This window comes from Pelodiscus sinensis, unplaced genomic scaffold (assembly GCF_049634645.1).
Source record: "Pelodiscus sinensis isolate JC-2024 unplaced genomic scaffold, ASM4963464v1 ctg57, whole genome shotgun sequence".
NCBI lineage: Eukaryota > Metazoa > Chordata > Testudines > Trionychidae > Pelodiscus > Pelodiscus sinensis.
The window spans coordinates 541,565-569,457 of record NW_027465880.1 but is presented as its reverse complement, the minus strand read 5'-3'; the positions used below and the strand labels follow the sequence as shown (position 1 = coordinate 569,457).

Here is a 27,893-nt window from a genome sequence, read left to right as displayed (position 1 = left end):
CATCCCCAGGGATCTCATAGTCGCTCGGGAGTCTTTGAGGGAGTGCAGCTTGGAGTCAGTGTGTTCTGAAAACAGGCCGTTGCCCTCAAAGGGGAGATCCTGTAACATGGACTGGACCTCTGGGGGAAGCCCCAAGGCACGAAGCCATGCAAATCAGCACATAGCCACTCCAGTTGAGAGCATTCTTGCTGCTGAATCCGCTGAGTCCAGGGCCGCTTGTAGGGATGTTCTGGCTATGGTACGACCTTTCTCCAACAGGGCTCTGGATTCCTGGCAGGCATTGTGGGGCAGCAACTCTTTGTCTTTAGTGAGTGCTTCCCATGATTTATAAGCGTAGTGGTTAAGGATTGCCTGCTGATTGGAGATCCTTTGTTGTAGGCCCCCTGCTGAGTGGACCTTCCTGCCAAACAGGTCAGTCTTCTTGACCTCCTTGGCTTTGGGAGCCAGGGCCTGCTGGCCTTGCCTCTCCCTCATTGACTACTGAGACCACAATCGATGAGGGATGGGGGTGAGAGTATAAGAACTCATACCCCTTGGAGGGAACAAAGTATCTCCTCTCGACACCCTTGGCCATCAGGGGAATGGAGGACGGGGTCTGCCATAGGTTCGTATAGTTCAGGCAGAGCCACCCTGGGGGGCCCCTCCAGTGAGAGGATGTCCACCATGGGGTCCTCCGGTTCCTGTATCTCTTCTAAGGGGAGATTCGTGTTCTGGGCAACCCTGCGCAGCAGTTCCTGGCACGCCCTATGGTCCACTGGCAGGGAACCACACACGGAGGTGCCTGCCACTGCCTTGTCTGGAGACAAAGATGAATAAGCATGTGCGGGCAAGGTGTCCTCAGTTGGCTGTGTCTGGGGTCCCTCATCTGGCTCCACCTGATGCCTCTGCCTGGGTGACCAGTCCCGGGGCTCAGGGGGTGGGCTGTCTCCTCTTGGTGGGTGGGATTCCATCACCAATGGTGCCCTCAAATGGCGCCTATCCCGAGGGGAGCGGGACCTGTGGCCTGTCGACACCGTCGACCTGGGTGCACCCTGAGACTGATGATATGGCCTGGGTGTCCAGAAAGGCCACTGTGTAGGTGATGGCCACTGTTGCTGCCACTGCACCGGCGGGTCCCTTCGTTCTTGACGCAGCTGCTCCAGTTGTGGCAGGACTGACGCCGCATCTGATTCCGACTCTGAGACGACCACAGCGATGCCGATGATGTCGGTGTCAGCGTTGGTGCCAGCGGCCTTCCCCCACTCCAGGTCTCAACCCAGGACCCTAAGAGCAAAGATACCTATCCTCTGCTCGGTTGGTGGGGACGTGCCCCGCACCTCACCAACCCGCGGGTCTCAGCAAAGCTCTCAACACTGCCCGATGTCCGCTTCACCCCTTCCTGGGTTACTTCCTACCCTCCGCTCGCGTCTTCGCCAAGGGTTGGTGCCGACGTCTGTCCCCCCGCGGCGAGATCGAGGCTTGCGTAGCCGGCTCTTCCCCGGACGGCCACTCTCCTCCGGTCTTCCCCCCTGGGCGGGGCGGGTCTCTGCCGAGCTTCCCCTCACTCCGGCCTCCCGGGACCCCGGCTTGCCCTGTTGGATGCTGTGACGTAGTGGGGGTACCTGGCTGGTTTCTATGCTGCTGGCTCTGGGGTAACCCCCACTGGCTGCCGTGGGTACCACGACCCAGCAAAACAGGATGAGTCACTATGCAAACCAGTATGGCCAGACACCCCCCATGGAGAGGAACAAAGGAAGGTGGAGGCTGCCCTGGCTGGGGGGCAGGGCTGGAAGAGGGTGAGTTAGTTGCTGGCTGGGAGCATGGAGGAGACAGCCTAGGGAAAGGGGCTGGAGTTTAGGGGCCCAGTCTCCCCCATCTCAAGGGGGCCTGAGGCATCCTAGCCCAGCTCTGTGACCAGATTCCATCTGTGCTGTGCTGTATCCTGGAGAGGCAATAAACTTCCTCTATTCCACCGGCTGGTGCAGTCTGTTTGTGCCATTTCGGGGTGCAGGAGACGGGGGAACCCCAACGTGCCGTCACAGATGCCCCTCCCGCCATTGCAGCAGGAGGGGGCTTTTCAAACCCGGCGCCCTGCTGCCGGGACACCCACGCAGGCGCAGTCCTCCGGGCCAGCGGGCCAGGCCCGGGCGCTTCCGTGCATGTGCCAGCAGTGGCCCACAAACAACCCCGGCATCGCCGCAGGGGAACGCTGCTCGGGCGCAGAGTGCCTCCACTCCCCTCCCGTAAGTGCGGGGTTCAGAGGGCTCCGCGGTGTGGGGTCCCAACACCCCGTCACACACCGCCACCCTTAAGTTCCTCACGTCTCCGTCTTGTAAGTCCTCTTCTCCTCCCATAGACCTCGAAAAGAAGTCAGCATTGTTGTGCTTTCTCCCTGGGCGGTGTAGCACTTCAAACTTGTATGGCTGCAATGCTAGATACCATCTCATCACCCTGGAGTTGGTGTCCTTCGTTGACTGCAGCCATCTCAGGGGGGCGTGGTCCATAACAAGCCAAAGGGATTCCCTAGTAAGTAGTACCTTAGCGACTCTGCGGCCCATTTTACCGCCAGCGCTTCTTTTTCCACAGTCGAATAAGCCTGTTCCCTAGGGAATAGTTTACGGCTCAAATATACTATTGGATGCACTTCCCCATTGATTTCTTGTGCCAGAACGGCCCCAAGCTCGACTGCGGAGGCATCGGTCTGTAAAATAAAGTCTTTTGAAAAGTCGGGATGTACTAACACCGGGGCTCGAATTAGGTAGGATTTCAACCTTTAGTTCACGTTGTTCGGACCAGCACACCCTCTTGCGTTGTGACCCCTTGGTCAAATCGGTTAGAGGAGCCGCTACGGTCGCAAAATTGTGTATAAACCTGTGGTAATAACCCACCAGCCCTAGAAATTGGCGCACTTGCTTTTTGGTAGTTGGGGCTCGATATTCTGTTAGGGCCTGGACTTTACTCACTAGGGGTCTTAACTTCCCCCCTCCCACAGTATAGCCCAAGTACGTGACCTCCCGCTGCCCTATGTAGCACTTCTCGGGGTTGGCCATCAGCCCCATGTCTTTTAGAGCTTGGAGCACTGCTCGCAGGTGCTGCAAATGTTCGGCCCAGGTCAGACTATAGATAACAATATCATCAATATACGCCGCTGCGTATTGGCGGTGCTCCCTAAGTACTTGGTCCATCAATCTCTGGAACGTCGCCGCCGCCCCATGCAGTCCGAACGGCATGGTCTTAAACTGGAACAACCTGAAGGGGGTGGAAAATGCCATCTTTTCTTTGGATGTGGGTGTCAACGGGATCTGCCAGTACCCCTTCGTTAAATCTAATGTCGAGATATATTGTGCTTGGCCCAACCTTTCCAGAAGCTCGTCTACCCGGGGCATGGGGTAGGCGTCAAATCGGGAGACTGCACACACCTTCCTAAAGTCTATACAAAACTGGACAGACCCGTTTGGCTTGGGTACAAGGACTATTGAACTTCTCCAGTCGCTGCGGGACTCCTCGATCACCCCCAGGCGCAACATATTCTGCACCTCCTCCTGAACGGTATCCCATAACTTCCGCGGCAGCGGACGCACCGGGTCACGTACCTTGTGCCCCGGGGTGGTGGCAATATGATGATTCACTATAGAAGTGCGTCCTGGTGTCGCTGACAATACCTGGGCGTAGGTCTTGAGGATCTCCCGAACATCCTCTCGTTGGGGCGGGGTGAGGTTCCCCCCCATCGCCACCTCCTTTGGATTGTTGACATCTCCCGCCCAGGGCCCCAATTCCATTGAAGGTGGGCAGGGTGTTATCAGCAAGCTTTCTCGGGGATTCCATTTATTTAATAAATTGACATGGTAAATCTGCGTCCCTCGTCTTTTCCCTACCAACCTCACCTCATAGTCTACGGTCCCTACCTTTCGAATAATCTCAAAGGGTCCTTGCCATTTCGCTAGCAATTTCGACTCTTTCGTGGGTAACAGGAGGAGTACCCTGTCTCCGGGCTTAAACTCTCTCAGCTTCGCCTCTCGGTTGTAATAATACGCCTGCTTATTCTGGGCCTGTAGCAAGTTGGCCTTAGCGAAGTCTCCTAATCGCTGTAGCCTTTCTCGCAGACGTAAGACATAGGGTACCGACCCCTGTACCCGAGACTCCTGCTCTTCCCAGGCCTCCCTGACCAAGTCCAGGATTCCCCTAGATTGACGCCCACATAAGAATTCAAAAGGGGAGAACCCCGTGGATGCCTGCGGTACCTCCCTCACTGCGAACAGCAAGGCCGGCAACAGCTTGTCCCACTCCTGGGGGCCATCCTCGGTGAACCGGCAGAGCATACTCTTAAGAGTTCGGTTAAATTGCTCCACTAGCCCATCCGTCTGTGGATGGTAGACGGACGTGCGTAGGGTCTTAATGCATAGCAGTCTACACAATTCGTCTATCAGCTTGCAGGACACATTGGTCCCCTGATCCGTAAGCATCTCCCTAGGTATCCCCACCCGGGCGAAGATCTTAACTAGCTCAGCGGCTATTGTCGGCGCTGTAGTATTCTTCAAGGGTACTGCCTCGGGATATCTGGTGGCATAATCCACTAGGACCAAGATATACTGATACCCCTCCTTAGATTGTTCTAGTGGTCCCACTAGGTCTATCGCCACGCGGTCGAAGGGAACCCTTACCACCGGTAATGGGACAAATGGGGCTTTAGGCCCAGTCCGAGGCTGAGTTCGTTGACACTCAGGACACGAACTACAAAAATCCTGTACCTCCTTATGTACCCCCGGCCAAAAAAACCTTTGGGTGATCCGCTGAAGGGTTTTTTCCCTCCCCAGGTGGCCAGGACAGGGGTTAGCATGGGCCAATTCCAACACTTGCCTCTGGTAACAAATTGGCTCTAACAACTGCCGTAAGGGCCCTCGTCCCCCTCTTTCCTGCGTCACCCGATACAACCGATTCCCCCTGTACCTCAAAGTTAGGGGCCTTGGGCCCGCCGCTCCTCCGAGTCTTGGTCCCGTCCTGTGGCACCGGCTTGTTCCCAGGAACAAGGAAGGGTCAAGGAATCATAGAATCATATAGAATCCTAGAATACTAGGACTGGAAGGGACCTCGAGAGGTCATCGAGTCCAGTCCGCTGCCCCCATGGCAGGACCAAATACTGTCTAGACCATCCCTGATAGACATTTATCTAACCTGCTCTTAAATATCTCCACAGCTGGAGACTCCACAACCTCCCTGGGCAATTTATTCCAGTGTTTGACTACCCTGACAGTTAGGAACTTTTTCCTAATGTCCAACCTAAACCTCCCTTGCTGCAGTTTAAGCCCATTGCTTCTTGTTCTATCCTCAGAGGCCAAGATGAACAAGTTTTCTCCCTCCTCCTTATGACACCCTTTTAGATACCTGAAAACGGCTATCATGTCCCCCCTCAATCTTCTCTTTTCCAAACTAAACAAACCCAATTCCTTCAGCCTTCCCTCATAGGTCATGTTCTCTAGACCTTTAATCATTCTTGTTGCTCTTCTCTGGACCCTCTCCAATTTCTCCACATCCTTCTTGAAATGCGGTGCCCAGAACTGGACACAATACTCCAACTGAGGCCTAACCAGCGCAGAGCAGAGCGGAAGAATGACTTCTCATGTCTTGCTCACAACACACCTGTTAATGCATCCCAGATTCATGTTTGCTTTTTTTGCAACAGCATCACACTGCTGACTCATATTCAGCTTGTGGTCCACTATAACCCCTAGATCCCTTTCTGCAGTACTCCTTCCCAGACAGTCGCTTCCCATTCTGTATGTGTGAAACTGATTGTTCCTTCCTAGGTGGAGCACTTTGCATTTGTCTTTATTAAACTTCATCCTGTTTACCTCAGACCATTTCTCCAGTTTGTCCAGACCATTTTGAATTATGACCCTGTCCTCCAGAGCAGTCCAAACCCCCCCCAGCTTGATATCATCTGCAAACTTAATAAGCGTACTTTCTATGCCAATATCTAAATCGTTGATGAAGATATTGAACAGAGCCGGTCCCAAAACAGACCCCTGCGGAACCCCACTTGTTATACCTTTCCAGCAGGATTGTGAACCATTAGTAACTACTCTCTGAGTACGGTTATCCAGCCAGTTATGCACCCACATAACTGGGAAGGGTCCCCTCTCTGTTCCTGAAGGAAGTCCTTCCCTGCCATCCCACTCATAAGGTCCTCTCCCACCAGGTCGGGCTCCTTCCGCCGACTCGTGGCGCAGCTTGTTCTGCCCTTGGCCGTCCTTCGGTTGGCGCCTCCTGCGCTACCAAGGTACTCTCCCGCCTCCCCGCGCTGGGCCCAAAGGAGGCTTGCTGGCTCCAGGCTTTCACCACCCTCTGGAATCCAGGCCAATCTCGCCCCAATAGCACCGGGTGTCCTAATTTCAGGGCCAAGGCTACCTGGCAGGTCACGTCTTCCACGTCGTCGGTGAGCCACACCCAGGCCATGGGGTACTGCTGCACATCACCGTGAACGCACTTCATCCAAACCGAAGCTTCCGCAAGCTCGGGTTCCGCAACCAGGTCAGCCCTAACGATAGTCTGCCCACAGCCCGAGTCCACTAAAGCCAGCACTGGCACCCCTTCTATCTTCACCCTCATCGTCATCTTGTCGCTACCCCGGGGCCGGGCCCTATGGGCCGCGGGCACCACTTGCCCAAAGGAACAATCCATAAAGGGGCAGTCTCTACGAAAATGTCCCTCTTGCCCGCACTCATAGCAACAACTTCGAGAGGTTCCCTCAAGCCTCGGAAACCGGTCTATTTCCTCATGTTTAGCGAATCTTTCTCTTTTCCCCAGGTCCTGAACCTCACATCCTGGAGCTACGGGTTTATTCGCTTCGGCCTTCCCTGGGGTCCAACTTAGCTCTCTGCCCCTACCTCCCCGGGGACACCGAGCCCTCCCGGGGATCGGCCGCTCTGCCCCCAAGTCCTTAAGGTCTTTACCCCCACTCCCGGGTACCTCAGCAGCCAGGTAGTCTTCCATTAAGGTGACAGCATCTGCTAGGGCCGTGGGCCAATGCCTTCTCACCCACTTTTGTGCCTCAGCCAGCAAAATCTGGAGGAATTGCTCAAGCACTGAGGTCCACTACCTGCATGCTCGTACGCCGGTCAGGCTCTAACCACCGCCAGCAAACCTCATGTAACTTCTGGGCCACTGCCCGTGGGCGGGCCCCCGGCAGGTAATGCTCCTGCCTGAACTTCTGTCTATACGTCTCTGGGGTCACCCCCCACTTGATCCAGGGTGGCCTCTTTTACTTTATAATAATTCAAAGCGTCCCTGGTTGCTAAACTGCAGTAGGCCAGTTGCGCAGGCCCCAATAAATAGGGAGCAAGAAGGGTGGCCCAGTGCTCTTCGGGCCACTGGGCAGCAGTAGCTACCCTTTCAAATGTCACCAGGTAAGCTTCTGGGTCATCTTGGGGCCCCATTTTAGTTAGGCGTATAGGCAACTGGGGAGCACCTACGGGTCCCTCTTCTGACCCCACAGAGGCTCCCATGCTGGCCCACCCCAAGGCCGTGCCCTGCTGGAGCCATCTCTCCTGCTGGTCCGCTAGCTCCCACAGCAGCTGCCTCTGCTGCTTCTAGTGTTGGGCCACTAATTGCTGCAACAACTGAGTTTGTTGTTGCTGCTGCTGGCGCTGGTGTTCCACCAACCATTCAAACATCTTGGCTGCATCCATCTTGCCTGCTATGCTGTTCTCCCTTCCCTTTTTTCCCCCTTTTTTGTGTGTACCCCTAGACCCAGGGGCTAGGATCGCAAAATTACCCACATTCTCCACCACCTGTTCCAATCTAAGGGGGTGGTACCTCATTAAACGCTCACTCAGACCCAATGAGACCTCATCATCGTGAGCGAGCGGGTGTCCACCGTGAACCACCTTTCCCTCCGTGGTCCCTTTACCCGTGGTCCCTTTACCAGTATGGCTAGTCTCTCAGTCCTGGCTCCGGTTAATCACTCCAGATTCTTGTCTCCACAGCGCGTAGAGCAGTGGTCCCCAACCTTTCGAGGTTGTCGGGCGCCAGGGGGCGTGGCCGTTCGCCCGCCGGGCGCCACGGGGCGGGGACACTTGCGCCCCCCCCCCCCCATAGCCGCATGCCCGGGGTCCGGCGCTCCACCCACCAAGAGGAGACAGCCCACCCCCTGAGCCCCGGGACTGGTCACCCAGGCAGAGGCATCAGGTGGAGCCAGATGAGGGACCCCAGACACAGCCAACTGAGGACACCTTGCCCGCACATGCCTATTCATCTTTGTCTCCAGACAAGGCAGTGGCAGGCACCTCCGTGTCTGGTTCCCTGCCAGTGGACCATAGGGCGTGCCAGGAACTGCTGCGCAGGGTTGCCCAGAACACGAATCTCCCCTTAGAAGAGATACAGGAACCGGAGGACCCCATGGTGGACATCCTCTCACTGTCTGAAATCAGTGCTTCTTTCGGAAATACTATGCTGCTCCCGTTCGGGCAAAAGTCCTTTTGCGCAAAAGGGCCAGTGTAGACAGCTCAGATTTGTTTTGTGCAAAAAAGCCCCAATCGCGAAAATGGCAATCGGGCTTTTTTTGCGGAAAAGCGCGTCTAGATTGGCCACGGACGCTTTTCTGCAAAAAGTGCTTTTGCGGAAAAGCGTCCGTGCCAATCTAGACGCTGTTTTCTGCAAATGCTTTTAACGGAAAACTTTTCCGTTAAAAGCATTTGCGGAAAATCATGTCAGTCTAGACGTAGCCAGAGAGTTTTGGGTTCTCAGGCTGCCAACCTACACCTTGTGCCAACTCTACATTCTTATTCACAAAAAGGCTTTCAAGCAGTTAGTTAGAAGTGACGGTCTCTGATTTTTACCACCATCAGTGTCATTTTTCTCGACTCACCTTAAAGCATCCTGGATGTATTATTTCGTTACAAATGGAACATTCCATTAGCATGAGATTAAACTTGCCCTCCTCCTCTTCCACAGTGTCCTCCTTCCCAGCTTCTCCACACACCAGACACACAGCAGTGTGAGGCAGCACCGGCTGTTTGCATAGATGAGAGAGAGATTAGGACATAAGTAACATAATGGAGAAGACCATCAAGACTACATTCAAATAATTTCAAAGCAGTTTGTGGTATGGGGATTGTGTAATTAATGAATGCAACAAGAATTGGACGTCAACAGAAGGATGAGCATTCTAGAGCAACAAGTAGTGAAAGAGATACACTAGGGATGATACTGGCCTCCTGTAACACCACTAAAGCCAATGGACAACCTGAGGGATGAATCCTGCCAACTAAGTACATCAGCACATATGCCTTGGTCTTAGAAGTTTACAGTAGTCAGATACAGAGCCCTGCTTGTGAGTTAGTGTACTGAAATAGAGTGACACAGAAGAGAAATTAGAACATCAAAAACATTGCTCTGTTATACCTCAACCTCCCTTGGCAGGTAGGCAGCAACCCCATTTTACAGAAAGAGAAGAGGAAGGTTATGGGAATCAACCAAGGTCACAAAAGAAGTCCATAGCAACACTATGACACACTCAACTCTTAGATCTAACCACGAATAATATCTATACATATTATCACCTACAGGCCACTCTCAGGATTAGGATACCATTTTTCAAGCACTGTATAAAAACATAGGAAGACAGGAGGCAACGGGGTGAATTCCTAGCAAGTGGAAATATTTTTCTTTCCACACCAGATCTCTGTTAAGATGCTGCAATTCTCCAGCTATTTTAGTTATTTCTGTTACCTTGGTTTCAAAGGCTATGTCTAGACTGCAGGCTTCTTTTGGAAGAAGCTTTTTTTGGAAGAGATCTTCAGAAAAAACTTCTTCTGAAAGAGTGCGCCCATACACAAAAGAGCATCGAAAAAGCAATCTGCTTTTTTGAAAGACTGATTGGATGCTCTCTCGCATAAAAGGCCACCTGGAACCACTTCAGGCAGGGCTTTAGGTCACCAGTTGCTTCTGAGTGCTGGTGCTGGAGCCTTGCAGAGACACGCGCTTAAAGGGACCCCCGGGACAGAAGTTTCGCTGCTGCTGCCGCCTGCTTGCTACCTCTCGCAGTGCCTGCTGTAGTTGCCCTGTTCTTTCTTGGAGACCACAGCTTTTCTCTTGGTGCCATGGAGCCAGAGCTGCCCCATGGCATGCGATGGCCCCACACGGTCATGCTGCAGTTTCTGCAGCACTTACTGCCAGCTGCCTTCCTGGTCCTGCATGAGCTTGACCACATGGAGGTAAGGCACTCTGGGGGCTGCAGTCCCTCCGGGCGTGGAGTCCTGAAAAAGGGGGACCCTCAGGAAAGGGGGGCTTGGGAGGTATGGGGGGTGGAATGGGGGTGGGGGAAAGCCCCATCCCCCTGGGGGGTTGTGCCTTCCCACCCTCAAACAGCCCTGCTGCTGGTGGGGGAGCGGCCTCATAGGGGGTGGCTCCTGGGGTGTTTGGGGGAGGGGTGGGGGGCAGTCACCTCCAAAGGGCTCCGGCACTCCTTCTCTCATTCTGTTTTGTGTTTTGTTTGTCTCCTGCAGGTGGTGAGGGCCTCCATCCTGCTGCGGCGGGTCATCCGCTTGGGAGACCTGGATGCAACTGTGGCCAGATTTGCCACCCTGGGGTTCCCGAACTGCGCTAGTGCCATAGATGGGACCTACATCCCTATCCGAGCACCACAACATCAAGCGGCCCAGTATATTAATAGGAAAGGCTACTTTGCTATGGTGCTGCAGGCCCTGGTGGACTATCATTGACAGTTCATGGACATTTTTGTCGGGTGGTCAGGCAGGGCACACAATGCCCGCGTGTTTCGGAATTCTAGCCTGTACAGAAAGCTGGAGGTGAGCACATTCTAACCCTGCCATGACTGCGGTTGGGGACATGCAGATGCCATTGTGCATCGTGGGGGTGGCGGCCTACCCCCGATGCTGTGGCTAATGAAGCCATATACCAGACACCTGGACCACAGCAGGGACCAATTTAATGCCCGCCTGAACCGGGCCTGGATCTAGGTGGAGTGCACCTTCGGCCACATCAAGGCGAGGTTCAGGTGCCTGCTGACCCGCCTCGATGTGTGGGAGCACAACATCCCTGAGGTGGTGGCGGCATGTTGTGTCCTCCACAACATTGTGGAGAGGAAGGGGGAGGCCTTCCTACCTGGGTGGGGGGTAGATGCCAGCCATGAGAGGCAAGCGTTCGAGCAGCTGCGGACAGCTGCCATCCGCCATGCCCATCAGGCCTGGGTGCACATCCAGGAGGCCCTGAGGGAGAGGTTCTCTCAAGGACCCCAGTAACTCTCCCCAGGGCCTCCCCAATAAGGGCCTCTGGCTTGCAGCCCTATCCCTTCCCCACCACAGGCCCTCCCTTCACCCCTTCCCTGACCTCTCAATAAAGACACATGTTTGGTTTTCAAAAAAACAAAGTCTGTATTTATGTAACATTAAGAAAAGGTGGGCAGGGGGAGGGGGGCTCATAACCTGGAGGGGGAGGGGGAGGGGGAGGGGGAGGCTAGATGTGCCACCTTGGGTGCAGGGACCTCCTCGGAGTTGGGGTTGGGTGGGTCTGGGGACCACAGAGGGGTGGGCAGAAAGGGGGGCTGGAGCGGGGTCAGGGATGGCAGGGGGGGCAGGGGGAGGGGGCATGGGCATCACCTAGGGAAGGGAGCAGAGGTGTTGCATGGGGGGCAGGCGGGGGGGAATGGGCATAGCGGGGGCGGCAGGAGGGTGGAAGGCAGGAGGAGCAACAGCAGGCAGTTGTGCCATCATGCATGGCATGATGGCACATGTTATCGCACCGCGACATGAGCTGGTCTCATGCGTGGTTCCGCCACTCGGAGTCCTCGCGGACCTTCTGTGCCAGGGTCTGCTGTATGTTGTGCAGAACACTGACATGATGGCGCATGAGGTCTTCGTGGACCCTGGCGTATCTTCGGGTCTCCCGGGCTCTGGCAGGTGGCTGCGACGGTGGTGTGGCGCGCCCTCAGTCATGGCTGGTCCAGGTGTGGAGAACACAAAGCGGGAGAGGTGGTCAGTCATCCCTGCAGACACTGTCCCTGAGGCCGTGCCCTCCTCTGTGAGCAGCGACCAACAGTCCGTGGCCCACAGGAGGGGGATGTCCTGAGAGCAAGGCCATGTGTGGCCTGCACAGTGGGCCCTGCCTCACAGGGGCCCCGAGGTGCCCAGGGCACCATGCTGCCCGCTTCCCAAGCCCCCTGGCCCATGGACAAGCAGGCAAGGGAAGTGTCCGACCACAGTGTGCTCCCTTCATGGGCGTCAGAGGAGCCGGGAGCAACCTGGACCTCCCTGGAGTCCACACACACACCTGCGGCTCGTAGTGCTGCCCGTGGGAGCGTATGGTGCCTCTCACATGCAGGCATGCCCGTGTGCTGTGTGCAGCACTCCTTGGTGTGTCTGGGGTCATGCCTGCGCCCTTGTGGCTAGCCTGCTTCCAGCTGTGGCAGGTGCTGGGAGCCCCCGGCAGGATGTGTGTGTGGCCTCCACTGAGCCTGGCAGCAGGATCCCACCCATGCTCAGGGGCTGCCTGCTGAATCCACGTGCCGCACAGTAATGCTGCACGTGGTTCCACATGCGCAGACAGCAGCACAATGTCCAGCCTGAGCAGCCCGAGCGACACTCGCCCCCCGCCCCCTGTGCACCAGCCTCCCCCACCCTGTGTGTGTGTGACAAACTAAGACCACTCACCTGAAGATCCCTCCCCAGCATCCGAGGAGGCACCGGCTCCAGGGACAGGGTCACGGTCTCCGTCTCCTCCTTCTCCTCCAGTTGGCCCTGGTCCTCCTGCTCCTCCTCCACTGTGACCTCCGGCCAGGCGACGATGGGGGTCTGGAGGCCGGAGTCTACCACAATGGGTGGGGAAGACGTTTCCCCACACCCCAGGACCTGGTGCAGCTCCTGGTAATAAGGGCAGGTGTGGGGTCCTGCCCCTGAGCGCGAGCTGCACGCTCTGGCCCGGACATATCCCTGATGGAGCTCTTGCACCTTACTCTGGACCTGTTCCAAGGTCCGGGGTGGGTGTCCGTGCTCCATCATGGACTGGGCCATGCGTTCAAAGATATCAGCATTGCGGCGCTTGGAGTGGAGATCCTGCAATGTCTCCTCCTCACCCCACAGCTCAAGGAGGGACATGATCTCCGCTTCGGACCAGGAGAGTGTCCACCTCTTGGTCCCCCTGGGTGGGTGCTGGGACCCCTGGGGCTGCTCCCTGCGAGGGCCAGGGGGCCTCGGGGGGCTTGTGGCTCCTCCATGGGTCAGCAGGACCCTCCTCCCCATCCACACATGCTTTTTTCCAAAAGAGCTCTTTCGGAAAAATGCACTATGATTCCCCCAGGAAGGGCACTTGTTGCAAAGTTTGTAACAGGTATGGATACAGGAGTATATCCACTTAGATATTTGCTGTGCTGACATAGCTGATCCTCTAGAGGGCCCAGCAGTGGAGATAAAAAGTCTGGTGGATGCCTGGAATTGTCTCGTTCTATCAAGATAGATCGCCACAGCCTGTCGTACTTCCAGGGTGTGTAGGATAGTGTCCCTGATAGAGTTGTGGGGGTTTGGGTAAAATGTGGGTTGGTAAATAGGTTTGTTAATATGAAAAGTAGAGACGACCTTCGGTAGAAATTTGAAATGGGGTCGAAATGGAATCTTGTTCTTAGAAAAAATTGTATAGGGCAGGTCCACCGTTAGAGATGCAATCTCACCCACTCGCCAGGCCAATGTAGTTGCAACCAAAAATGCTACCTTCATAGCCATGTGATGGAGGGAGCATGTTGCCAACATCTCAAACAGAGGCTGCAAGTGTTAAGGACAAGGACTAAATCCTATGGTGGTACCGGTGGGTGCAGGTCAGGATGCATCTTGTGTAGGTCAGAAAGGAAATGCTTAGTAGTGCGGTGAGTGAAAATTGAGGAGCCATCCACTAAGTCATGAAAGACAGCAATGGATGCTAAGTGAACCCTTATGGAGCTAACAGAGTCCAGATTCCTTCAAGTCCATGAGGTACTCAAGGACAGTAGTTATAGAGGTGGTGGTTCTGGTACATATTCAGTGTGGAAGGACGACGGCTATTCAATAGGACCTGTTTTACTCTCTCGGGACCATGCTGTAAGCTGGAGGGTTCACGAGTTGGGGTGAAGTATTCATCCTTGATGTTGGGAGAGAAGGTCAGGAATGGTTGGAAGAGGTATTGGGTTGCAGGTTGACATGTATTGAAAGTTAAGGGTACCACACTTGTCTGGGCCAGGATGGGGTGATCAGAATGATTCTTGCTCGGTCTGTGCATATTTTGTGAATTACCTTGGAGACTAGGGGGATTGGTGGGAAGGCGTAGTTCTGCCTGCCACAGCCGGGGGGAAGGAGTGGTGCTGTCCAAGGTAGGAGGAACATGTCTCCCAGTGAGTGCCTGCCTTGACCCACCCTGGAGCAGTAATATGAACATTTGTGGTTGACTCTAGTCGCAAGCAAGTCTGTTGTTGGGATGAAGGATCGTCAGATTGAGTTCCCACTCATGCTGTTCTGAGAACTGTCTGCTCAGGGTGTCAGCCATGATGTTCTGATGACCAGGTAGGTACATGGCTGTTGGGGTTGTGTGATTCGTTATGCACCAATTCCAAAACCTGACCACTTCAACACATAGTGACAGTGATTGAGCACCCTCCCGCCCACCCATCAATCAATATAAAACATGCACGGTGTGTTGTCCGTGAGGATGCGGATAGTTTTGTTGTGAATTATCGGGAGGAAGTGGAGGCAAGCATTGCAGACCGTCCTCAGCTCCAGAATGTTGATGTGTAGATGTGTCTCCTGGGGTGACCATCTGCCCTGAACCATAAGGTGACTGCAATGGGCGCCCCAGCTGGTGAGAGATGCATTGGTGGTGATCATGCATGTTAGACTGTGTTGTTGGAAAGGTACTCCCTCCAGAAGATTGTTAGGGCGCGTCCACCAACAAAGAGAGGTGAGTGCTAAGGCACATCAATCGCTTGCTTAGACTGTGTCTAGTCAGGATGTACACCGTTGCCAGCCACCCCTGCAGACAACGCATGCGCAGTCTTGTGAATTGTACCACATAAATGGTGACTCCTATAAATTCTATTGATTGAGTGGGTTCCAAGGTGGATTTTTGGAACTGTATTAGGAGACCGAGATGGGAGAAAAGGTCTCAGATGATATGGATCATGGTTAAAGTTTGTTGACGAGAAGTACCCTTGATTAGACAATTGTCTAAATAGGGGAATATGATCACCCCCTGACATCTCAAATAGGCGTTGACCACTGCTAGTGTCTTGGAAAAGACATGGGGTGTGGTTGAGAGGCCGCAGGGTAAGACCCAGTAGTGGTAGTGATTTCCCCCCACTGTGAATCTGAGGAATCTTCTGTGAGAAGGATGAATGGTTATGTGGAAATAGGCGTCTTGAAGGTTGAGGGCTGAAAACCAGCCCCCCTCGTCCAGCACTGGTATGATAGTCCCCAATGTTACCATCTTGAATTTTTGATTGCGGATTAATTTGTTTATTTTTCCGAGATCCAGGATAGGCCTCCAGTCTCCTGTCTTTTGTGTGAGGAAGTAGTTTGAATAGAACCCTCTCCCGTGGTATTGTAGAGGAACTGGTTCTATGGCACCTAGGCAGAGAAGGTTTTCAACTGCTACCTGTAACAGCTGCTCATGGGAAGGGTCCCTGAAGAGGGACAGGGAAAGGGGAAGGGTAGGGGCACAGACAATAAGGGGACAGTGTATCCAGATCTCACTATTTCTAGGACCCATTGGTTCGTGGTAATATGGGCCCACTGGTAGTAGAAGGGTCATAAAACGATGGCTAAAAGGGTGGCTGGACTGCGTTCATTCCAGGGAGAGGTCGCTCTGACCCTTGACCACACCTTCAAAACTGCAGTTTTCCCAATGATGGTTGTGGTGCGGTGGACTGTGTATATTGACCCTGTCTTCTGCCAGAGTGTGGTGGTGGGAAAAAAACCTCAGCAACCCAACACTGTGGCATTTAATTTCAGAAAGGGGAACTATGCAAAAATGAGGAAGTTAGTTAAACAGAAATTAAAAGGTACAGTGACTAAAGTAAAATCCCTGCAAGCTGCATGGAAACTTTTCAAAGACACCATAATAGAGGCCCAACTCAAATGTATACCCCAAATTAAAAAAACACACTAAGGGTACGTCTAAACTACATGCCTCCGTCGACGGAGGCATGTAGATTTGTGTATTCGAAAAAGGGAAATGAAGCCGCGATTAAAATAATCGTGGCTTCATTTAAATTTACATGGCTGCCGCGCTGAGCTGACAAACAGCTGATCAGCTGTTTGTCCGCTCAGCGCGCTAGTCTGGACACTCCCCTGCCGACATCAAAGCCCTTTGTCGGCAGCCCCGGTAAACCTCATCCCACGAGGAATAATGGGGCTGCCGACAAAGGGCTTTGATGTCGGCAGAGCGTCCAGACTAGCGCGCTGAGCGGACAAACAGCTGATCAGCTGTTTGTCGGCTCAGCGCGGCAGCCATGTAAATTTAAATGAAGCGGCGATTATTTAAATCGCCTCTTCATTTCCCTTTGCCTACAACCCTCATCTACATGGCTCCGTCGATGGAGCCATGTAGTCTAGACACAGCCTATGAGAACCAAAAAAGTGCCACCGTGGCTTAACAACGAAGTAAAAGAAACAGAGACGGATAAAAAGACATCTTTTAAAAAGTGGAAGTCAAATCCTAGTGAGGAAAATACAAACGGAACATAAACTTGTCAAATTAAGTGTAAAGATATAATAAGAAAAGCCAAAAAGGAGTTTGAAGAACAGCTAGCCAAAACCTCAAAAAGTAATAGCAAAATGTTTTTTAAGTACATCAGAAGCAGGAAGCTGCTAAACAACCAGTGGGGCCCTTGGACGATCGAGATGCTAAAGGAGCACTCAAAGATGATAAAGTCATAGTGGAGAAGCTAAATGAATTCTCTGCTTCCATTTTCATGGCTTAATGATATTGGGGAGATTCCCAAATCTGAGCCATTCTTTTCAGCTGACAATCTGAGGAATTGTCCCAGATTGAGGTGTCATTAGAGGAGGTTTTGGAACAAATTGATAAACTTAACAGTAACAAGTCACCGGGACCAGATGGCATTCACCCAAGAGTTCTGAAAGAACTCAAATGGGAAATTGCTGAACTATTATCTGTCATTTGTAACCTATCCTTTAAATCGGCTTCCGTACCTAATGACTAGAAGATAGTTAATGTGACACCAATATTTAAAAAGGGCTCTAGAGCTGATCCTGGCAATTACAGACCGGTAAGTCTAACATCAGTACCGGGAAAATTGGTTGAAAGTATAGTAAAGAATAAAGAATAAAATTTTCAGACACATAGATTAATAGAATTTGTTGGGGAAAAGTCAATGTGGTTTCTGTAAAGGGAAGTGATGCCTTACTAATCTGCTAGAGTTCTTTGAGGGGGGTCGTCAAACATGCAGACAAGGGGGATCCAGTGGATATAGTATACTTAGGGATTTCCAGAAAGCCTTTGACAAGGTCCCTCCCTAAAGGCTCTCAAGTAAAGTAAGTTGTCATGGGATAAGAGGGAAGGTCCTTTCGTGGATTGAGAACTGGTTAAAAGACAGGAAACAAAGGGTAGGAATAAATGGTAAGTTATCAGAGTGGAGAGAGGTAACTAGTGGGGTCCCCCAAGGGTCTCTATTGGGACCCATCCTATTCAACTTATTTATAAATGATCTGGAGAAAGGGGTAAACAGTGAGGTGGCAAAATTTGCAGATGATACCAAACTGCTCGAGATAGTTAAGACCAAAGCAGACTGTGAAGAGCTTCAAAAGGATCTCACCAAACTAAGCGATTGGGCAACAAAATGGTAAATGAAATTTAATGTTGATAAATGTAAAGTAATGCACATTGGAAAAAATAATCCCAACTATATACACAAGGGCTATGTCTACACTGGCCCCTTTTCCGGAAGGGGAATGTTAATTTCAGAAGCCGTAATAGGGAAATCCGCGGGGGATTTAAATATCCCCCGCGGCATTTAAATAAAAATGTCTGCCGCTTTTTTCCGGCTTTTAAAAAAGCCGGAAAAGAGCGTCTACACTGGCCCCGATCCTCCGGAAAAAGCGCCCTTTTCCGGAGGATCTTATTCCTACTTCGAAGTAGGAATAAGATCCTCCGGAAAAGGGTGCTTTTTCCAGAGGATCGGGGCCAGTGTAGATGCTCTTTTCTGGCTTTTTTAAAAGCCGGAAAAAAGCGGCGGACATTTTTATTTAAATGCCGCGGGGGATATTTAAATCCCCCGCGGATTTCCCTATTACGGCTTCTGAAATTAACATGCCCCTTCCAGAAAAGGGGCCAGTGTAGACGTAGCCAAGATGATGGGGACTAATTTAGCTACAACTACTCAAGAGAGAGATCTTGGAGTCATTGTGGATAGTTCTCTGAAAACGCCCACTCAGTGTGCAGCGGCAGTCAAAAAAGCAAATAGAATGTGTGACAGGGTCAGGCCAGGGAGCTGCTGCAGAGAAGGGAAAAAGCAGCCCAAAAGGGTAAAAGACCTGTAAATAGAAGCAGAGAACTGCAGCCCAATTAGATGCAGCTGGGAGGGAGCTGGCTCAGGCAAATTGGGACCAGCTGACTTCTCTGCTGTCTCTCTGAGGGCCTTTAAAAGCCTCAGCAGTTGGAGGATGGGCGGGGGGGGGGGGGGGGGGGGGAGAGTGAGAGGACGAGAGGAAGGTGGTTGAGAGACAGAGAGGAAGAAATCGGAGAGAACAATTTTGACCAGCATTAGGTAAAGGCAGCTAGGGAGGGAGCCTGTGGGCCCCTGGCCGGGCTCCCTACCATTGAGACCCGCTGAAAAACCCCCAAACTTGGGGGCTAAGGGGAGGAGGCCTACCCAGCGGTGGCTTGGGGAAGAGGGACCCTTGCCACAAATGTTAGGAGTCATTAAAAAACAGATAGGGTGTGTCTAACCTACATGGCTCCGTCGATGGAGCCATGTAGATTAGGCTGATCAGCAGAGGGAAATGAAGCTGCGATTTAAATAGCCTTGATTGTGCCTGGGCCAGATTTGGCCCACCAAGCCACTGGATCCGGCCCGCGGACGCTGCGGGGAGCCTCAGGCAGGCTCCCCACTTGCCTCGCCCCACCCAAGCTTTTGATACGGTCTCCCACAATATTCTTGCCAGCAAGTTAAGGGAATATGGATTGGATAAATGGACTGTAAGATGGATAGAAAGATGGCTAGACTGTCAGGCCCAACGGGCAGTGATCAACGGCTCGATGTCTGGTTGACGGTCAGCTCCCCACTTGCCTCGCCCCACCCGCACACCACTCAGAAACACGGCTGCAGGCGTTTTTTCATTAAAAACTGTGAGTCTGAAGGGGAAGGGGGAGTGTTAGGAGCTGCTCCCACCCCCAGCACAATCAGGGCTGTGTGCATGGACTGACTGACTGGGTGGGGCTGATTAATCACCTGTGAAGCTGTGCTGCCCCGCAGTTTACACTGGCTGGCAGGAAGGCTGATTCAGGAAAGGGCTGCTGGCTGGTAAGTCTCCTGGCCAGACCCTGCCTCTGGCACCCCAGCCCCTCCCTTCCCCAACCCTCTGCTCCCCACTCGTGCTCCCTACTCCCCATACCCAAATCCTCTGCCCCCTTCTGCACCCATATTCCCTCCCAGATCTGGCACCCCAATCCCCTGCCCAAGATCACAGTCCCTTCCTGTTCTAGCTCACAACCCAAATCCCTGCACCCCCTCCTGTACCCCAGTTCCCTGCCCTAGGTCACACTCCAACCATCTGCACCCCAGTCCAGTGCCCCAGGTCACAACTGCCTCCTTCACCCAAACTCCCTCCCTTACCCCAAGCTCCCTTCTGCACCCAACCGCTGTCCCAGGCCACCATACCTCCTCCATTAATATGGAAGAGTGCAGCCCTCGACCTCTTTACAAAATTTTGGAGTGGCCCCACATCAAAAATTATTGCCCACCCCTGACCTAGAGAGTGTATGTTCCATATACAAGTGTGTGTGTGTGTGTGTGTGTGTGTGTGTGAGAGAGAGATGGCTTCTTTAGGACAGCAGAGGGTGTGTGGCTCAAGTGTTCAGTGAGTCATGAGCAGAGCTGAAGCTGGCAATGAAATCTCAGCTAAGTATTTCTAGGCACTGACATCTGTACATTTTAAAAGTTTGTTTTAGATGAGTTAAAACAAGAATCCCCAAACTTACAGCAACCTCCCTACTCCTCAGAAAGGACAAGTGGTAGCTCAGTTCATGCGTTTGTTCAGACATAAACCCTGTGTTCAACAGAGGCCGACTCTGAGCTCATTGAGTTTTCCCAGCACTGCCTGTGTCACAACACAAGGACTGTAGTCACTAGGGCTCAAAGCAGGTATGTTTTATACTTCGGTTGTTCTAAGCTTTAGCCTAATTCAGCTCCCACTGAGGTCAATGGCCATTACCTTCAATGGGAACAGAGTTAGGTCAATGCTGAGCATATCTGCAAATCCCACCCTCTGTGTGGGCTTTTGCAGCCACTTGACTGGGAGTACTTCTGAGCCATTCTGTTCCAGAACTAATTCTGGGAACGTTGCTCAGATTGAGTCACTCAGACATCGTCTCCCTCATCATCATCCCAATTTATGGGTAAAATGGGTTGGGTTAAGGTACAACTTGGCGCTGTCTTCACAGAGAGAGGCCGATGAGAGCAAATGCCCTCCATTGGCTTCCCTTACTCCTTGCAACTGCAAGGAGTACCGGCACAGACTGGAGCCACCCTCAGCATTCAATTTAGCGGGTTTTAACTAGACCCACTAAATTGAGTGCCAGAAGATCGATCTCTGGTGCAGCAAGTGAAGACGTGGCCTCAGAAGGCCAGAGTTAGTGCCTGTGGGACCCACTGGGACCCCTGTCAGAAAAATGCTTCTGTTCCAAAATTCAGGAGCCCCATGCTCTGGATAACGCTGTCTGTACTCTCTCCCAGCTCCCTAATCTATGAAAATTGCGTCATTCCTCACCCAGAGGGGCTAAGCACCCACAGCTGGGTGTGGGAGGGCAGGCTGCAGTTGCTCCGCATTTCTGAAAATGAGCAATTTAGCATTCTTCTTTGAGTGCTTGTTCACGTCGATTCCAATCAGGTGTAGGCGCGCCATGGTCACAAGCGTCAGAAACGTTTCCCCTAGCAGCTCCTGTAGGTTCAGCTGTGGAGACCCCTAGAGTGTCGCTGCTATATTAGCGCATATATACCAATGCCGACCCTGCCCTCCCTCAGTTCCTTCTTACCGTCCATGGTGACGTTGGAACTGTCATCTTTGTCAGTGTAAGCAGAGTCTTCTGAGTCAACAGATAGAGGGCAAATGTCCAAAAACTCCAGGCCCTCGGGGCTCCGGGGCATGCCTAACACCCCAGGCTTTAACTCGCGTGTCATCTGTAAGTGCCCTATGCCCAACAGCGACCCGCACGACACGTGCTTCCGCTGCCTGGGTGAAGAACACCGCTCTGAGAAGTGCAAGATCTGTAGAAGCTTTAAGCTCCTCACCAGAAAGGACCGGGAGTACAGACTCCAGCAGCTCCTTATGGAAGCAGAGCTAAAAAACCCCTGTGACGGGGTGTTGGGACCCCACACTGCGGAGCCCTCTGAACCCCGCACTTACGGGAGGGGAGTGGAGGCACTCTGCGCCTGAGCAGCGGCTCCCCTGTGACGATGCCGGGGTTGCTCGCGGGCCGCTGCTGGCGCATGCGCGGAAGCGCCCGGGGCTGGCCCACTGGCCGGGAGGACTGCACCTGCGTGGGAGTCCCGGCAGCAGGGTGCCGGGTTTGAAAAGCCCGCTCCTGCTGCAATGGCAGGAGGGGCGTCTGACGGGGCAAGCCGGGGTCCCGGGAGGCCGGAGCGAGGGGAAGCTCGGCAGAGAAGACCCATCGGGGGGTTTCCCGGCTGGAGGAGAGTGGCCGTCCGGGGAAGAGCCAGCTATGCAAGCCTCGATCTTGCCACGGGGGGACAGGCGTCGGCACCAACCCTTGGCAAAGATGCGAGCAGAGGGTAGGAAGTAATCCAGGAAGGGGTGAAGCGGACATCGGGCAGTGTTGAGAGCTTTGCTGAGACCCGCGGGTTGGTGAGGTGCGGGACACATCCCCACCAACCGAGCAGAGGATAGGTATCTTTGCTCTTAGGGTCCTGGGTTGAGACCTGGAGCGGGGGAGGGCCCAGGTCTCCCTACCCTCTACGCGCTGTGGAGACAAGAATCTGGAGTGATTAACCGGAGCCAGGACTGAGAGACTAGCCATACTGGTGAGTGACTGGTCATAGGGTAGATAAGGACACGGGTAAAGGGACCACGGAGGGAAAGGTGGTTCACAGTGGACACCCGCTCGCTCACGATGATGAGGTCTCATTGGGTCTGAGTGAGCGTTTAATGAGGTACCACCCCCTTAGATTGGAACAGGTGGTGGAGAATGTGGGTAATTTTGCGATCCTAGCCCCTGGGTCTAGGGGTACACACAAAAAAGGGGGAAAAAAGGGAAGGGAGAGCAGCATAGCAGGCAAGATGGATGCAGCCAAGATGTTTGAATGGTTGGTGGAACACCAGCGCCAGCAGCAGCAACAACAAACTCAGTTGTTGCAGCAATTAGTGGCCCAACACTAGAAGCAGCAGAGGCAGCTGCTGTGGGAGCTAGCGGACCAGCAGGAGAGATGGCTCCAGCAGGGCACGGCCTTGGGGTGGGCCAGCATGGGAGCCTCTGTGGGGTCAGAAGAGGGACCCGTAGGTGCTCCCCAGTTGCCTATACGCCTAACTAAAATGGGGCCCCAAGATGACCCAGAAGCTTACCTGGTGACATTTGAAAGGGTAGCTACTGCTGCCCAGTGGCCCGAAGAGCACTGGGCCACCCTTCTTGCTCCCTATTTATTGGGGCCTGCGCAACTGGCCTACTGCAGTTTAGCAACCAGGGACGCTTTGAATTATTATAAAGTAAAAGAGGCCACCCTGGATCAAGTGGGGGGTGACCCCAGAGACGTATAGACAGAAGTTCAGGCAGGAGCATTACCTGCCGGGGGCCCGCCCACGGGCAGTGGCCCAGAAGTTACATGAGGTTTGCTGGCGGTGGTTAGAGCCTGACCGGCGTACGAGCATGCAGGTAGTGGACCTCAGTGCTTGAGCAATTCCTCCAGATTTTGCTGGCTGAGGCACAAAAGTGGGTGAGAAGGCATTGGCCCACGGCCCTAGCAGATGCTGTCACCTTAATGGAAGACTACCTGGCTGCTGAGGTACCCGGGAGTGGGGGTAAAGACCTTAAGGACTTGGGGGCAGAGCGGCCGATCCCCGGGAGGGCTCGGTGTCCCCGGGGAGGTAGGGGCAGAGAGCTAAGTTGGACCCCAGGGAAGGCCGAAGCGAATAAACCCGTAGCTCCAGGATGTGAGGTTCAGGACCTGGGGAAAAGAGAAAGATTCGCTAAACATGAGGAAATAGACCGGTTTCCGAGGCTTGAGGGAACCTCTCGAAGTTGTTGCTATGAGTGCGGGCAAGAGGGACATTTTCGTAGAGACTGCCCCTTTATGGATTGTTCCTTTGGGCAAGTGGTGCCCGCGGCCCATAGGGCCCGGCCCCGGGGTAGCGACAAGATGACGATGAGGGTGAAGATAGAAGGGGTGCCAGTGCTGGCTTTAGTGGACTCGGGCTGTGGGCAGACTATCGTTAGGGCTGACCTGGTTGCGGAACCCGAGCTTGCGGAAGCTTCGGTTTGGATGAAGTGCGTTCACGGTGATGTGCAGCAGTACCCCATGGCCTGGGTGTGGCTCACCGACGACGTGGAAGACGTGACCTGCCAGGTAGCCTTGGCCCTGAAATTAGGACACCCGGTGCTATTGGGGCGAGATTGGCCTGGATTCCAGAGGGTGGTGAAAGCCTGGAGCCAGCAAGCCTCCTTTGGGCCCAGCGCGGGGAGGCGGGAGAGTACCTTGGTAGCGCAGGAGGCGCCAACCGAAGGACGGCCAAGGGCAGAACAAGCTGCGCCACGAGTCGGCGGAAGGAGCCCGACCTGGTGGGAGAGGACCTTATGAGTGGGATGGCAGGGAAGGACTTCCTTCAGGAACAGAGAGGGGACCCTTCCCAGTTATGTGGGTGCATAACTGGCTGGATAACCGTACTCAGAGAGTAGTTACTAATGGTTCACAATCCTGCTGGAAAGGTATAACAAGTGGGGTTCCACAGGGGTCTGTTTTGGGACCGGCTCTGTTCAATATCTTCATCAACGATTTAGATATTGGCATAGAAAGTACGCTTATTAAGTTTGCAGATGATATCAAGCTGGGGGGGGTTTGGACTGCTCTGGAGGACAGGGTCATAATTCAAAATGGTCTGGACAAACTGGAGAAATGGTCTGAGGTAAACAGGATGAAGTTTAATAAAGACAAATGCAAAGTGCTCCACCTAGGAAGGAACAATCAGTTTCACACATACAGAATGGGAAGCGACTGTCTGGGAAGGAGTACTGCAGAAAGGGATCTAGGGGTTATAGTGGACCACAAGCTGAATATGAGTCAGCAGTGTGATGCTGTTGCAAAAAAAGCAAACATGAATCTGGGATGCATTAACAGGTGTGTTGTGAGCAAGACATGAGAAGTCATTCTTCCACTCTGCTCTGCGCTGGTTAGGCCTCAGTTGGAGTATTGTGTCCAGTTCTGGGCACCGCATTTCAAGAAGGATGTGGAGAAATTGGAGAGGGTCCAGAGAAGAGCAACAAGAATGATTAAAGGTCTAGAGAACATGACCTATGAGGGAAGGCTGAAGGAATTGGGTTTGTTTAGTTTGGAAAAGAGAAGATTGAGGGGGGACATGATAGCCGTTTTCAGGTATCTAAAAGGGTGTCATAAGGAGGAGGGAGAAAACTTGTTCATCTTGGCCTCTGAGGATAGAACAAGAAGCAATGGGCTTAAACTGCAGCAAGGGAGGTTTAGGTTGGACATTAGGAAAAAGTTCCTAACTGTCAGGGTAGTCAAACACTGGAATAAATTGCCCAGGGAGGTTGTGGAGTCTCCAGCTGTGGAGATATTTAAGAGCAGGTTAGATAAATGTCTATCAGGGATGGTCTAGACAGTATTTGGTCCTGCCATGGGGGCAGCGGACTGGACTCGATGACCTCTCGAGGTCCCTTCCAGTCCTAGTATTCTAGGATTCTATATGATTCTATGATTCCTTGACCCTTCCTTGTTCCTGGGAACAAGCCGGTGCCACAGGACGGGACCAAGACTCGGAGGAGCGGCGGGCCCAAGGCCCCTAACTTTGAGGTACAGGGGGAATCGGTTGTATCGGGTGACGCAGGAAAGAGGGGGACGAGGGCCCTTACGGCAGTTGTTAGAGCCAATTTGTTACCAGAGGCAAGTGTTGGAATTGGCCCATGCTAACCCCTGTCCTGGCCACCTGGGGAGGGAAAAAACCCTTCAGCGGATCACCCAAAGGTTTTTTTGGCCGGGGGTACATAAGGAGGTACAGGATTTTTGTAGTTCGTGTCCTGAGTGTCAACGAACTCAGCCTCGGACTGGGCCTAAAGCCCCATTTGTCCCATTACCGGTGGTAAGGGTTCCCTTCGACCGCGTGGCGATAGACCTAGTGGGACCACTAGAACAATCTAAGGAGGGGTATCAGTATATCTTGGTCCTAGTGGATTATGCCACCAGATATCCCGAGGCAGTACCCTTGAAGAATACTACAGCGCCGACAATAGCCGCTGAGCTAGTTAAGATCTTCGCCCGGGTGGGGATACCTAGGGAGATGCTTACGGATCAGGGGACCAATGTGTCCTGCAAGCTAATAGACGAATAGTGTAGACTGCTATGCATTAAGACCCTACGCACGTCCGTCTACCATCCACAGACGGATGGGCTAGTGGAGCAATTTAACCGAACTCTTAAGAGTATGCTCTGCCGGTTCACCGAGGATGGCCCCCAGGAGTGGGACAAGCTGTTGCCGGCCTTGCTGTTCGCAGTGAGGGAGGTACCGCAGGCATCCACGGGGTTCTCCCCTTTTGAATTCTTATGTGGGCGTCAATCTAGGGGAATCCTGGACTTGGTCAGGGAGGCCTGGGAAGAGCAGGAGTCTCGGGTACAGGGGTCGGTACCCTATGTCTTACGTCTGCGAGAAAGGCTACAGCGATTAGGAGACTTCGCTAAGGCCAACTTGCTACAGGCCCAGAATAAGCAGGCGTATTATTACAACCGAGAGGCGAAGCTGAGAGAGTTTAAGCCCGGAGACAGGGTACTCCTCCTGTTACCCACGAAAGAGTCGAAATTGCTAGCGAAATGGCAAGGACCCTTTGAGATTATTCGAAAGGTAGGGACCGTAGACTATGAGGTGAGGTTGGTAGGGAAAAGACGAGGGACGCAGATTTACCATGTCAATTTATTAAATAAATGGAATCCCCGAGAAAGCTTGCTGATAACACCCTGCCCACCTTCAATGGAATTGGGGCCCTGGGCGGGAGATGTCAACAATCCAAAGGAGGTGGCGATGGGGGGGAACCTCACCCCGCCCCAACGAGAGGATGTTCGGGAGATCCTCAAGACCTACGCCCAGGTATTGTCAGCGACACCAGGACGCACTTCTATAGTGAATCATCATATTGCCACCACCCCGGGGCACAAGGTACGTGACCCGGTGCGTCCGCTGCCGCGGAAGTTATGGGATACCGTTCAGGAGGAGGTGCAGAATATGTTGCGCCTGGGGGTGATCGAGGAGTCCTGCAGCGACTGGAGAAGTTCAATAGTCCTTGTACCCAAGCCAAACGGGTCTGTCCAGTTTTGTATAGACTTTAGGAAGGTGTGTGCAGTCTCCCGATTTGACGCCTACCCCATGCCCCGGGTAGACGAGCTTCTGGAAAGGTTGGGCCAAGCACAATATATCTCGACATTAGATTTAACGAAGGGGTACTGGCAGATCCCGTTGACACCCACATCCAAAGAAAAGATGGCATTTTCCACCCCCTTCAGGTTGTTCCAGTTTAAGACCATGCCGTTCGGACTGCATGGGGCGGCGGCGACGTTCCAGAGATTGATGGACCAAGTACTTAGGGAGCACCGCCAATACGCAGCGGCGTATATTGATGATATTGTTATCTATAGTCTGACCTGGGCCGAACATTTGCAGCACCTGCGAGCAGTGCTCCAAGCTCTAAAAGACATGGGGCTGATGGCCAACCCCGAGAAGTGCTACATAGGGCAGCGGGAGGTCACGTACTTGGGCTATACTGTGGGAGGGGGGAAGTTAAGACCCCTAGTGAGTAAAGTCCAGGCCCTAACAGAATATCGAGCCCCAACTACCAAAAAGCAAGTGCGCCAATTTCTAGGGCTGGTGGGTTATTACCACAGGTTTATACACAATTTTGCGACCGTAGCGGCTCCTCTAACCGATTTGACCAAGGGGTCACAACGCAAGAGGGTGTGCTGGTCCGAACAACGTGAACTAAAGGTTGAAATCCTACCTAATTCGAGCCCCGGTGTTAGTACATCCCGACTTTTCAAAAGACTTTATTTTACAGACCGATGCCTCCGCAGTCGAGCTTGGGGCCGTTCTGGCACAAGAAATCAATGGGGAAGTGCATCCAATAGTATATTTGAGCCGTAAACTATTCCCTAGGGAACAGGCTTATTCGACTGTGGAAAAAGAAGCGCTGGCGGTAAAATGGGCCGCAGAGTCGCTAAGGTACTACTTACTAGGGAATCCCTTTGGCTTGTTATGGACCACGCCCCCCTGAGATGGCTGCAGTCAACGAAGGACACCAACTCCAGGGTGATGAGATGGTATCTAGCATTGCAGCCATACAAGTTTGAAGTGCTACACCGCCCAGGGAGAAAGCACAACAATGCTGACTTCTTTTCGAGGTCTATGGGAGGAGAAGAGGACTTACAAGACGGAGACGTGAGGAACTTAAGGGTGGCGGTGTGTGACGGGGTGTTGGGA

The 27,893-nt window shown here is 53.2% G+C and overlaps 1 protein-coding gene across 2 annotated transcripts in view; it reads right to left on the bottom strand.

Moving 5' to 3' along the window:
- Positions 1-27,893, bottom strand: part of LOC102454325 (lysine-specific demethylase 2B-like) — a 149,408-nt gene that overhangs the window by 54,063 nt on the left and 67,452 nt on the right. For both annotated transcript variants that reach the window (XM_075915989.1, XM_075915990.1), the window contains exon 3: positions 8,843-8,986. In XM_075915989.1, the coding sequence (XP_075772104.1) occupies positions 8,843-8,986 (144 nt within the window). The remainder of the gene's footprint in view (positions 1-8,842; positions 8,987-27,893) is intronic.